The sequence below is a fragment of the Dysidea avara genome, chromosome 10, assembly GCF_963678975.1.
Source record: "Dysidea avara chromosome 10, odDysAvar1.4, whole genome shotgun sequence".
NCBI lineage: Eukaryota > Metazoa > Porifera > Demospongiae > Dictyoceratida > Dysideidae > Dysidea > Dysidea avara.
Genome location: NC_089281.1, coordinates 13,610,519 through 13,624,514, shown reverse-complemented (window position 1 = coordinate 13,624,514; position 13,996 = coordinate 13,610,519). Strand labels below are relative to the sequence as shown.

At 40.1% G+C, this 13,996-nt stretch overlaps 2 protein-coding genes across 2 annotated transcripts; one reads left to right on the top strand and one right to left on the bottom strand.

Annotated features, from left to right (window-relative positions):
* The first annotated feature begins 968 nt into the window (after positions 1 to 968).
* Positions 969 to 10,321, top strand: LOC136269188 (leucine-rich repeat serine/threonine-protein kinase 2-like). The gene is made up of 2 exons (XM_066064683.1): positions 969 to 1,510; positions 4,685 to 10,321. The coding sequence occupies exons 1-2, from the start codon at positions 1,084 to 1,086 to the stop codon at positions 10,246 to 10,248; spliced, it is 5,991 nt and encodes a 1,996-aa protein (XP_065920755.1). The 5' UTR covers positions 969 to 1,083; the 3' UTR covers positions 10,249 to 10,321.
* Positions 10,224 to 13,884, bottom strand: LOC136269192 (circularly permutated Ras protein 1-like). Its single transcript, XM_066064689.1, has 11 exons — positions 13,746 to 13,884; positions 13,216 to 13,401; positions 12,728 to 13,073; positions 12,233 to 12,479; positions 11,936 to 12,183; positions 11,760 to 11,890; positions 11,547 to 11,710; positions 11,301 to 11,493; positions 10,995 to 11,243; positions 10,732 to 10,944; positions 10,224 to 10,681 (listed from the first exon to the last, which is right to left on the bottom strand). The coding sequence occupies exons 1-11, from the start codon at positions 13,866 to 13,868 to the stop codon at positions 10,307 to 10,309; spliced, it is 2,475 nt and encodes an 824-aa protein (XP_065920761.1). The 5' UTR covers positions 13,869 to 13,884; the 3' UTR covers positions 10,224 to 10,306.
* Positions 13,885 to 13,996: the final 112 nt, after the last annotated feature.

The following is a 13,996-nucleotide window of genomic DNA, read 5'->3' as shown; positions in this document are numbered from 1 at the left end:
TTTGGAGTCATGAATACTCCAACTCAACACCACATCACTGCTAGAGAGCAGCCAATGATATTTGTGGTGTGGAAAATATAAAAGGGCTAAAATTGGTAACATTTTTGTCACAATAAATAACGTAGTAGGTTGGATTTTTCATGCTGAAATTGTGGACCTGAGGGAGTTCACTGTCAATTTACTTGTAGAAATAACTACTTTAAAAACCCTATGCATATATATGATAGACATGAGGCAAGCAAAGTGCATCCTCTTGGATCTTTCTTGACCCCTACCAAACTTTTGATCAATCACATTCTTTCAAATTTTACTAGGTGATATGCATGCACGTGGTGTGCTTGTCCATGGAATTTACAGAATCTGCAACTTCCCCATAGGCTGTATATAGCCATTTCCAACTGGCCAGGATTTGTTGGTATACCAAGTACTACTAGGTTACTGCAATATATCATAACTTGACGTTGACTCTGTTATCTTGGAAGGTGACATCACGTGACCAAGCAAAGGGAGTTGTTTTGGATCATAGATATACTGTCCACACAACTTTGCCGCATTTTTCACACAACAATCCTCACAATTATAAAATGATGGGGCATTGCAAGCACTTTGAAATCTTTTTCAAGTTGACTTCCATGCCACACTATACCAATGGCTGTATTGGTAGCTTTAATCAGCAGCTATAAAAAAGTACTGAATTTGCATTTTCACAGGATACTATATTGAAAATCCAATGAAAACTCATGGAATAAATCATTCACTATTTAATAGTTTTTCATCGAGTTTTCATAGCTTTTTTTTATGTGAAATGCAATTTCAGTAGCCCCGGGCACCAATGAAAATTGACTTTTCACGTTGCTTTTTTTCCATTGGTTTCTCCAGTACTTCACCGTGTCACGTGAGCTGGTTAAAACGAAGTTAATTCAATAGAAAGATGAGAGACTCTCCGCCGGCCTAGTGAATGCTGTAATAAAAAATGCTTCCTTGTTCCTCTGGAAAACTAGTAGGGGTGATCTGCTGTCCTCAAATGGAATACCACAATTACAACAAACAGATGACCACGTGATATCAACAGTTGGAGAAAAGATGTCAGATGTGAAGATACCGGTAGAAGAAGCCGGTCATGATAGCCACTTGCACACGTGGTGTCACGATGGAAAGAAAAAAGAAGTCGAAGAATACATTAACACGTGCAAGGATCACCAGGAACTCGAGACGAAATTACGGAGTCGTCGAGGAGTTTATGGATACACTCCGCTGCACGAAGCTGTCAGTAACGGACATTGTGACATGTTGGACATGTTGGTAGAACATGGAGCTGATGTGAACTGTAGAGCAAACAGTCGTTACACACCCCTTCATTTGGCTGCCTCGCGTGGAGATGTAGATTGTGTGCGCGTACTATTGAACCAAGACGCGGACATCTACGCTGTAGATGAGTTTGGGAAGACACCAATACGGACTGCTGAGCTGATTGGGAAACAAACTGTTGTTAAAGTGTTGAGAAGTGAAGGTACACAAATTTGTTGACTATATATGAAATGCTTATAATATATGGGACTTGTCTTGTCAGCGCTCCAATGTATCCTATAGAAGTTATCCGTTTACATCATTTTAAGTTGGTAACGGTTACTAGATACCATGTTTTTGAGGCAAAAATCAATGGGACCCATGTGAGAAAATGAAACTTTTTGCAATTTTGCACAATTGAAGAAAGACTTGGGGGGGAAATCACTACACCTAGTGAGTTACTTATATAAATAGCCAATTAAAGAGTGGGAATAAAGGGGACTGGGTTAACTTAGTGGTACAAGCCCCAGCGAGGAGCTGGAGTTTAATGGCCCTGTTTCTTCCAGCTGTGAAGCGATATTACTAAGCAACGAATAACATAACAAATGCACCACAGCTTTTTTGTTTTCACTAGCTTGTAACTCACTCTTACCTTACACATTCACGAAGGTAACCTGTAATTATATTAGTGTGACGTCAAATGGATAACCTCTATACTCTTAATTTCTTTTCCTTGGTCACCCCCCTTGACGATGAATTGAAACGTTGACCTAATTCTAGCTTTAAAATCATGTCCACCTTTATACATATGACAATGTTATCAATAGGCTAAGTATACTGGCAGTTTCTCATCAACCACTTCCTCAATTTTTGATGCAGGTGGGAGGTCTTATTAACTAGTGCATAAACGAATGTACTGCATTCGTTCAATGGTTCGAAGGGTGCATCATTCGAATGACATAAGTGAAGTTCGAATTTTGCATATGCGCAACCTGGTCATGTTAGCGAGCAGAAGACCGTAAGAATCCAACTGCTCATCACGGCATGAATAATTTTCGCTGTGGGCAGTTACGCTTGAGACACTAGAAAGTAATGGAGGATGGTTGTACTAGGTGTCTAACAAGTTAATTAGCTCACACCATGAGTGGCCACGCCCATCACTAATCACAAAGTGCAGTTGGGACAAGCTGTAGAGGAAGAATATTGAGTTGTGTACTTCTGTAAGGCCTTTTGGCAACAGCTACATCTTGTTTTGTGTTTTCTCCAGCTATTATATCTTGTTAAACAGATGAATAATAGTGTCAAGTGAGAAATTCCAATTGCCAAAGGGAGCCAAAACAAAAACCTGATTAAGCTACGACACTCAAAATTATGCCACCTACATAATATGTAGCTATAGCATCATACAATATTCATCAAACCTTTGAATGTTGCATTCAAACCTTCGAAGCATAAAATCAACATTCGTTTATGCATTATTGTTAACTATAGAAGGAAGCACCCAAAATCACAGCAACAGCAGGCTATCTGTCACTACAAGATGCCTTCTTAAAGCTTACTCTTACACTTTACTACCTTTCTGAAGCAGAAAGAAATGCTTTCCTTAGCTGAAAATGATGTTTAGTTTGTCTAAACATCGAAATGCTAGCACATGTTTTCTAGAGTGTTTTAAGCGTTTCATCTTCTAAACTATAAACGGAACAATACCTAAACAGGTACACTTCCTTGTAGAATGGTTACTTTGTGCTAGCTATCTGTAATGTGAGTTGGTCCGTGTTTGAAACCATGCATGGTCTTCATACTGCGTGACACCATAAGTGACCACTCGTCACCATAAGCCACACCTGAACTGTTTTTGTACTTGTGTTCTTATACTGCTGTAACAACATAACAACTTATCAATTTCCTTGTCACACTAACCATTACTGCTGTGATCCAGGTTCTAACTTTAAGAAGCAGTGATAAAGTGCATGCTTCAATTTCTTCAGCTCTTAAACAAAAAAAAAAAAACATGTTTAGTCTTCGATCTGCTCTTATTTTAACATTGTGTGATGATTTTAAAAATGACATACAACCCAATCCCACAATGACTCCACCTATATAAGAGTATATAAAATTCCCTAAGTTGGTTAGAGACCACCCCCTTAGATCTTCATGTTTTAAAAAGCTTTGCTGTGGTTTTTAAAATTTACAAAGATAGGTCTCTAACATTTATAAACTCTTGATATTACTGATTAAACACTGAGGATCAAATTATAACCTTGTCATATTGTAGCTGGCACCCTTGATAACCACCACAGCCTTTTATCGGAATGGTAATAATTAGATACACGTGAAGTAGAAATCAGCCAATGGAGCAGGGTTCAAAATGACACATAGAAAACTGGTAGTTAAGCATCCTAATACTGTACATATGGTTAGCTAAGCTACTAGCACTCCAATGCTTGTAATGTCATACTATTGTCAACCAGAGGAACACATCACAAATTTAAAAGTGGAAGCTCCTGTGTGTTACCCACAAAAGGCAATAAGTCATAACAAACAAGTTATACCAAGTGTTGTGTTCAGTGTTAGTTAATACAACCCTAGCCTGCTGGAAATTTAGCTTGCAATGACACAAAATGAATATAAAACACTATGAAAAGTTGATTTATAATTTCTCATCGCCCATCCGCATCACCTTCCACCCTGCCACCTCTAAATTCATTACCGCTATAATATACAGATGGATGCTAAACAGAATTTCCATGATATCTCTGGACTTGTCCGTTTTTGTAACAAACACATCTACAACTTTAGACTCTACCTCCCATATTCAAATTCTATTAGGCATGCTTATAAAATGGATGGAGTGGTTGAAATTGTGTTGGCTTGGGTTACTGGTTGCTCTCTGTGGGTTATTGGCCTAGTGAATCAATGGTCAAAAATGAGATTTGTAATGCTTATTTGATGTCTTTCTAATAACAGGTCTCTGACCATTTAAGAACCTGCTATAGCAGGTCCTTTAGTGGATTTTAAAGACCACATTATCTCCCTAAGATCAAAACACATTTTGCATACCATAATTACCATTATTTAATAGAGAATTTACTCTTGGTAGTACCTGTTGTAGAAAGATGTAAACCTTAGGTGGTAGAGTTGAAGTTTTCCATAACATATTTTATGCTGAAAAGCAAAATTCTCAGATATCCAACCCTCACATAAAAATGACTGTTCAATTAGAGTATTTCAAATGTGTTGACACATTGTATGTTTGTTAGATTGTAGTGTATGTTCTATTAGAGCAGTTAAACAGAGCTCTGAATGGGTTTCCTGAACACTTTATCATTGCATGAGAACATTGAGCTTTTACTGTAATAAAAATAGTGTTTTACTAATAAATTTTCCTCTTCAACAGAACTAATTCGAGCTGTGAGGGTGAAGACTGGAGAGTCTAATCTCAATGATTTACTGAAGACACCACCGAATCAGTTAGAGCCAGATTGTATCAATCGTGCGCTATTGACAGCTGTGCACTGTGGCAGCTCCAGTAATGTGGGAAAGTTGATCCTTCGTGGAGCGACTAACATCGAAGAAGCTTTGGAGGAGAGCAAGCGACTACAGCAACACAATGTGACTGCAACACTACTCATCATTAAAGCAGCTCATGAAAATAATGTCTCACTGATTCGGAAGGTGTATGGAGAGGAGACTTCAACCGAGCATGATAATTTGGTGGGACCAGATTTTGAACATATTAGCAAGGCTGCCAAAACCCCTGCTGTAAAAACTTTTGTACCAATTGAGATTGCTAGGAGAAATTCTGCCAGTTCAGTAAGAGAAGCATTACTGCTAAAGACTGAAATACAGCTGGACAAAGGAATTGTGTCATGGCATGGTTTACGGCTACTGCAGCTTGAGATATCATGGCTGAAAAAGATAGAGTGGGTAAAAGTGTTGAAACTGAACCAGAATGAGTTTAGCCACCTACCAACTAATGTTGGTGATTATCTGAGTAACTGCACTGTGCTCAGTCTACAGTGGAATGTGCTGAAAGAGATCCCGGCCTGTTTATTACAATTACCAAGTATTGCTGAGCTCAATTTATCCCACAATTGTCTTGAGGGGATACCCGATGTACCTGAATGGTCATTTTCACTGTTGATACTAAACCTTTCCTACAACAAGCTCTGGAGGCTCCCAAAGTCTGCCACAGCTTCCTCAATAGAAAAGCTTGATATCAGCTACAACCACTTTCGGTCTGTCCCCCCTTGTATATGTTCCTTCACTACATTGCAAATGCTCAACCTCAGTGGAAACCATAAGATTCACTCACTGCCAGCAGAACTTGGTCGTCTTAAGAAGCTGTTTAATCTTGGACTTGACAAGTTAGAAGATCTCAATGATCCACCAAAGAACATTCGTGAAACCACAGCTGATACTATGAGATACTTGAGCAGTCGTTTACGTGGTGAACGAGGTTTTTATCGGATGAAACTCATGCTCGTGGGGAAACAGCAAATGGGAAAGTCAACAATTGTTGGTCGTCTTCAGGGACGTGAAGTTCGTGATGAATCTACTGTTGGGGTGGATGTTAGTGAGTGGAAGTTCTCTCCTGGAATAAACAGAAAATTGTTTATCTTTAATATTTGGGATTTCGCTGGGCAAGAGGAGTATTATGCTACCCACCAGTGTTTCTTGTCAAAGCGGTCACTGTATCTGTTAGTGTGGAATATTATGGAAGGTGAGGAGGGGATAGCAGACCTCAAGCCCTGGATGAGTAACATTTCGTTACGTGCTCCTGGCTCCACTGTTGTAATTGTTGCCACTTTCCTTGACAAGGTCCCTGAATCTGCTAGGAAAAGTGGCAGAGTGAAAGAACTGTGCCAGCAAGTACAGAAACTAGCTGTCCAGTTTCACAAACTCCAAATATTCCACAGCATGGCAGTTGGCTTGAAAGGCAAGCAAGAAAATGTCCCTTTACTGAAAGAAATGATTTACAATGCTGCAGCCGAATGTACCATAGGCAAGCAGCCAGTAATGGGGGCTAAAATCCCTGCCAGCTATCGCACGCTAGATGCCCACTTGGCTAATTTACGTAAGAAGGTGGAATCAGGAACAGCTGCACCGATCATGCACTCGGGTGATTTTAAGAATATGGTACGATCACTGAAACTTGTTGACTTACAAGATGATGATGAACTGAGAACTGTCACACATTTCTTACATGAAGTTGGTTCTCTGTTACATTACGATGATCGAAGGAACAATTTGGATGATCTTTACTTTGTAGATCCTCAATGGTTGTGTAAGCTGATGTCTACCATCGTTACTGTTGAGCAAAAGAACCCCTATCTTAAATATGGAATACTTAAGACAAAGAATATTCCTATTTTGTTTAAGGACAAGCTTTATCCAGTCAAATATATGTACCAGTATCTCACTCTTCTTCACAGATTTGAAATAGCTTTACCACTAGACAAGGAACACAGCAGGATATTAGTCCCATCGCTTCTTCCTGAGGATCGGCCTGATTCACTAGAGAAAGTGAGTGTGGGTGAACAATGCTACAGGCGGTATATTGTATTTCGTCATTCCACTCCACCTGGTTTGTGGAATCGACTGCTCTCTCGTATCATGAACTTCATTCCAGAAGTGAGGGATTATCTTGATGATCTTGATCCCTTGATAGATGAATGTGTTGTGACAAGTAACGTCAATCCATCTAAGCGACATTCAACTTCTGAAGTGCCTTCTCGGAAACTATTCTCCATAATCAATCGACCACTAGTTAAACGTTCATATAGTGCATTCATTAAGTCCCGTGCATCAGTGTCAGATTATTCAAATAGTGCAATTGAGGAGGAAAGTGATATTAAACTAGTTTACTGGCGTACTGGGTTGTACTACAAATCTCCATCATTAGAATTCCGCATTGAATCACTGACACAGTCTAATTGTAAACGTAGCCAAGTTCAGGATGGAGTGATTGTTGAGAGCTCCCTGGATAGTACTGGCCTGAACATATTTGGTCATCTGTTAGACATTGTTGAACGAATCGTAATAGAGTGGTACCCTGGCCTTGTAAAGGACTACCAGTCAGTGGTACCTTGTTCAGAGTGTATAAAGAATAATTTAAATCCTGTGAAGGAATTCCATGTTAATAAGCTACTACAACGCATTGTTGAGAACAAGTTGGTTATTCCATGTCAAAATAGTAAAGGGGTTAAAACCCATGATGTGCTATTGGCAGATCTGGTACCTGAGCTGTTATTCAAAGATCTTGAGGAAAAGTTTGTACTAAACCCAGAAGATGTTTTATTTGTTCAGAGCAAACAAAGCTTGATAGGTGAAGGTGGATCAGGCAGGGTGTACCGAGGTGTTTATAAAGGCCAGTCGGTTGCTGTCAAGTTGTATATCAACGAATCCTCCGACAAACCTGGGGCCTGGATGAAGGATATGATTGGTGAATGTAAAATACTCCAGCGATTGTGCCATCCATGTTTGATGTCTATGGTGGGAGTGTGCATCAACCCCATGGCTTTAGTTATGGAGGAAGCACCTTTAGGATCACTGTCTAGTTGCTTGTACAAGCACCACTTGGCTATCCCCCGTGTTGTGATGCATCGGATTGCAATTCAGGTTGTGTCTGCGCTGCGTTTTCTTCATAGTGTCCATGTTATCTTTCGTGACTTAAAGGCTGGCAATGTTTTGGTATGGTCGCTTGATCCGGACTATCTTATCAATTGTAAAGTTACTGATTTTAACATATCAGCGTACACTGATGCTGGTGGCACCCGTGGGTTTTCAGGAACTAAAGGATTTGTGGCTCCTGAGGTGGCACATGTTAACAAGGCCAAGGAACGTTCAATATACAATCACACTGCAGATGTGTTCTCATTTGGAATGTTGTTGTACCAGATGATAGCAAGAAGAAGACCATTTCATAACCTGCCTAGTTACAGTATTGAGGCAGCCATTGAAGAAGGACAGCGTCCACCTCTAGAAGACTGTCCCATCTCAAGATCACAATTCTTTTATCTAACTCAAGTCATGAAGCAATGTTGGGAGGGTAACCCTGAGGATCGGCCCTCAACACAGAGAATTGTAGAGTGGCTAAGTTCTGCTAATTTACAGCTAACACTCAGTGTACTCCCCTTCAGTAATGGTGGATCTGTGCGGTGTGCCATAGCTGTGCCTCCTTCACTAAGCAAATCAGAGTCTCCCTCTAGCAGTGAAGCATGGATCTTCTCTGATAATTTACAAGGAACTAATGTGAACATTTTATCCACCACTACAGTAGCACACATTGAGGTTCATCTGTTATCTGACCACCAAATCTTATGTACTCAACATCACGATAATCTTGTGTGGCTTGTCACGCGGATGGGACTAGATTGTTCATTTATCCACTTGTGTGACCAAATGAGTCATGAAATAGTACACTCGTTTACACTGAACGATCTGTGGGTTAATTGTATAATGAGTTATGGTAAAGTCGTGTGTCTGGGCACAAAGGAGGGTTGCTGTGTATTATACCCTACTAATGTTGATTTGGAGAACATTGAGAACTATTGTCGACGTAAATCAATATCGTCTCATGCTATTGATGGAATTGTATTAGTTAACAATCACTTGTGGGCATCTACCCAGAAGAAAATCATGATTCTGAATCCTGACACATTGGATGAATTAGGTATGATGGAGCTACCTGAGAATGAAGATATTTTATCAGTTGGCACATTAGTGATCTCTGAAAGTGGCAGGGAAGTTATTAGCACATTTATTGGGGGTGGTGTATTGTCCCTGTGGGATGTGCCAAACCAGTCTCACAAATGGTGTACAAATGCTCAACAAATGCTACAGGACAGATACAGTATTGACAACCACTATGATAGTGTGATCACAGCTGTGAACACATCCCTAGACACAGTATGGGTCGGCATGAGCAGTGGCCACATTTTGGTATTTGCATATACAGGGGAACTGGCAACCAGTGTAAATGCTTACAATACACATGTACGATTCCTGACTCCAGTGATATACCCTGATGGTATGCATGTCATGCTGAGTGGTGGAAAGGATTACACTGCAGGTGAATTGTTAGAAGACCTACCTGGTTATCACAGCAAGAACGAGAAAGGAGAACCTATTGACAATGCTGGAGTTATCATTTTATGGGAGGTGCTACCTGCCAAGTATCTACAACATGTAGAGTACCTGTGTCCTGGCCAGGCGTGGTTGAACTATTCCACTCTTCAAGTAGCAGGACAAGAAACTGGCCTCTCCAGTCAAGTGAAGAACTTTAATAAGAAAGCTCTGGATGCTGTAATGACTGATAGTTTACAAAGTTTCAATACAATCAACAGTAATGATTTCAAAACTGGATGCAGTCTGGCTGACTTCAGACTTATTGATAATGCTGATAGCAGTGAAGAGAGTGATCACGTCTTTTTTGAGAACCCTCAAAATACCGACCAGTCTGTTGATGCTATGGAGTCAATGTTTGACAGTGAGAGTTCTAAGGAAGTGGTGTTATCACGAGGCGACAGTGTAGTTACCACCACAACTACCACAACTAGTCAGTCTGATGATCGTGATCCATTGAACTCACCAGACTATTCTAAAGAAGTGGTATTGACAGATGAGAGCAACACTGTATCAACAACGCAAAGTTTATCTGAAGAGGACACTTGTACATTTACCAACAACCAATTAAAGGTATCAGATTCAGTCACTGGTGATGATGAAGTTATCTCTTGTACAGTCAATAACAATGAAGTAGTTTTATCATATCAGAGACCAGTGGTATTCAAGTCAATTGTGATGGACCTGACTAACATGATGACCTTCATAGATTCAGACATTATGATATGCTATGAGTTAGATGGTGGGATGGTACCAGTACAATCACAGGAACAACTGGAACACTACCTTTCACTAGCAAACAGGCCAAGTCTGACCATACAAACTTGCAATTAAAATAATTATACATTTTATAAACAGATATACATTTTTTTGTAAACAAAAATTTTAATGTTTATTTGTATCTGTAGCCATAATATTGTTCCGTACTTCTAGTGTCAGCTTTACGTTTGCTGACTATTTCCTTCTTGGCTCCACCAGACAGGAACTGGCCCATGTGAGCAGCTTTCTTAGTGTGAAGTAATCTTGCCATAGAATCTGATGATTGTCTTGATGTATCATGTGATGCTTGTTGCAATTCTGAGTCCAGCTCAAGGCAGTTACTAACAAAGTTGGCATACTCTTCACATTGTTGATCAGATCTTGCAGCTGTCTGCATCAAACGTTGAGCAGAGTGGAGTACTTGACGTGCTTCATCCAATTGACCACGTTGAGCTAGTGCTGCACTCTTTTGTACAGCAGCTAATCCACTTACTCCAATATTACAATCCTGTAGAAATAAGGGAATTACTAGAAACATTTAAACTAATTTTCAATTACTTGTTCAATGTCTTCTCGTTTCTGAGTGAATTCTCGACATTTGCTGATAACTCTTAAACATTTCATTTGATCCGGTCGACGGTAGATGATCTGCACTTGGAAAGGAATGTTTCCTATTTTCTTAGCTACATCTCTATCTTTAGTATTGAACTCCACAGTGAAGTCCATGTTTTGTGTAGTATTGCCTATTTCTTCATGAAACTGACTGGCCTCCTACAGTAGTTCAGTTAATAGTGTCTCACAATACATTGTACACTACTGACCTTAGTAGATCTGTCTGTCTTCAGTAGTAAGCAAGGGTGAGTTATCATGCTTACTTCCACTTCGGTGGCGACGATGACATTTTGAGCAATGCTACGTATCTGTCGTACCATCTCAAGAGGATGAAGAATGTTAATAGTTCCACCAGTAATGGAGGCTGCTTGACTGATGGCTTGTAAACCACATCTCTTACTGCCTTCAATTCCCAGTATGGAAACAGTAACATTACAAGTCTTAGCATATTCTCCAATCTGTAAATTAGAACAAACATTAGTGACTACCTCATGACAACACTCTTTGACACTTACGGTACTGTAAAATCCTGTGGTATCACGACTACCACTGAGGGATCCCACCCCAGTGTTGGGTACACCATCAGTACACAGGATAATCTCAGAGGAGAGAGTACGATCTGATGCTAGTGCTACACTAAGTGTGAGAGCTGGTCCCAAAGCTGTACCCCCTTTTGTACTTAGACCTTGCACACGAGTCTTCAGGGCACTAAAAGACATGATGTTTATTACTGATTATAAGGTATTGGGGGTTTTGCTCACATAATAGATTCAGTGAGTAGTCTATCACTGAGTAAGTGTTTCAGTGAGCGTCCTTTTTCCAACAGTTGATCATAGTTATCCAACATGGTACCCTCAATTGTGGCACCATCAGTAGTACCATCTCCACACACAACCACTTTACTCGCAAACAACACAAAAGCAACCTGAACACAATGGTTTTATCATATGATGTGAGCATGTAGGCATTCTCACTTGACAATTTGGTCTCTCTACACTGAGATGGTCCAAATGTCGGATCACAGCCTCTTTGATACATTCCAGTCGTCTAATTTGTCGTACACCACCACTAGCTTGACCACTATCTCTCACTGCACTCCACTCAGCTATAATTATCCCATAATCTAAATGTTGGATGTTAAGTTTCCTACCTTGTAGTGCTGGTATTTTCACCACACGGTTCATGCTACTGCTAATATCAATGGCAAAGATGATTAGACCTCCTTTAGTGGATGCCTTGATGGTTGCTTTAGCTTCAGCAACACCATCCTTGGTAGCAGCATCATCATCAGCTGGAGGTGGTGGGGGAACTGGTTCTAGTACATAATCCACTGTGTCAACCTTTGGCTTCTCTTCATCAGTCACATCAACATTCTCATTGACATGATCACAGAATTCACTAAAGTCAAATTACATGATCAGTTTAGTCAGTACATCACTTCTCTTACCAATTCCATGTCATTGTACCATCTTTTGCCTTTTCTAACTTTGATGCAGTTGACAAGACAGACTTGCAGCCAGAGTTCTTGCAGTAATAAGGGTCCCCAGTGGCCATAGTAGACTCTACTGCCAGTGTTCCCAACTGGAGTACTAATACATTAGTGTTAGCTCGAGCTACTCTAACTTTCTTCTTTTTCGCCACAGCTGCTGCCTTAGGAGGAGATGGTAGGCCTGGTGCTTTCTCTTTGGTATCAGCTGAATAGTAAATAACATCATTGTTAATACAGTGGAACCTCAGTTATCCAGACCCCCACTTATCTGGATTTTAGGTTAACCGAATTACGGAAATGACTGCTCTATTAGAGCAGCGACTGTTCTATAAAATTATTATATTTTAATATTATTTATACAGTTTCAGAGATATAGACTTTTCAGATTTATGGATCACCAAGGGGTTCGGATAACTGAGGTTCCACTGTATAGCATACAAGCCGGTTACTTACTGGTTGAGACAGATGCAGCAGTTCCCTTAGTTAGACCTGATATGACCACTTGTTTACGATAAGAGTCCTCAATTGTTGGATCATACTGGTCCACAAAATGACCTTGTACATATTGAATACAGAGAGCTGATTTTCCTACTCCACCACTACCAAGTATCACCACTTTGTAGTCAACTCCTTCACGTGGTGTGGTACGCACTAGTTCATGGAATGCCTCAGTTACATTGTGACCGGTTTTTGCTGAAGTCTCCATGAAAGGAATACCTAACTTGTCTGCAAGAGCTTTTCCTTCAGCATATGTGATCACTCGTCCCATACCCAGATCCTTTTTGTTTCCAACCAAAATCTGTAAGTGAAACAAGTGGTACACAAGACCACATTAAAACAGAGTTCTTAAAAAACTGTTCTAGGTCAATACTTCTTGAGTACAATTGTGATAATTACATTCATATAACTACCACACAGTAAAGGTTACTATCAGTACTTACAGCAGGCACATTATCAGTGTCCTTAATCCTAGTAGTGAAGTTGTACATTGCCTCAGCTTCAGTGAAGGATTGTCGATCAGTGATGGAGTATACTAACAAGAAACACTGGCCAGTCCTCATGTACTGATCCCTCATTGCAGAGTATTCCTCTTGACCAGCAGTGTCCAGAATATCCAGTAGGCAAGTCTGCAAATGTGCAGTATATTAAATAAATAGGCATACTTAGTTTTATCAAAATTAATTAGCTATTTGAAAGCTCCAAAAGGTGGAAGTTTTTCTTAACTATTCGCACCACATCACAACCGTTCTACAGCTTACCCCGTGGGCTGGGAAGTGTTGACCAGTTGCGCGCGCCCGACAGACTACCTTGTGGCTAGCTTTTTTTAGTTGTGCTTAATATAGCTAGGTGTTTGAAGGTTCAACCCACGCTCTAGCTAGATCAATGGTTCTATTCTATCATAGACTGTATATTCTCTATGATTCTATAGCATCTCGTGGTGTTTAGACTAGCCATATGGACTAGCATTTACCTGTCCATCATCACTGCTGACTTGATGACGTCTGTGCACGTCGTCGATTGTTTCTTCTTCGATCTCTTCAATCTCGTCCGTGTCATCCTTAGCGGAGTAAACAAAATTGCTAGCAAAATTCATTGCTAAGGCGCTATAGTATTAGAATTGAAATTTTAATCCGTAAGCGCACATAATACAAAATTTAACTTTGAGTACCGGTACTTACTCTAAATGTTTCTTGCTTTTTCGGTACAGTGAAAATTTAGGCC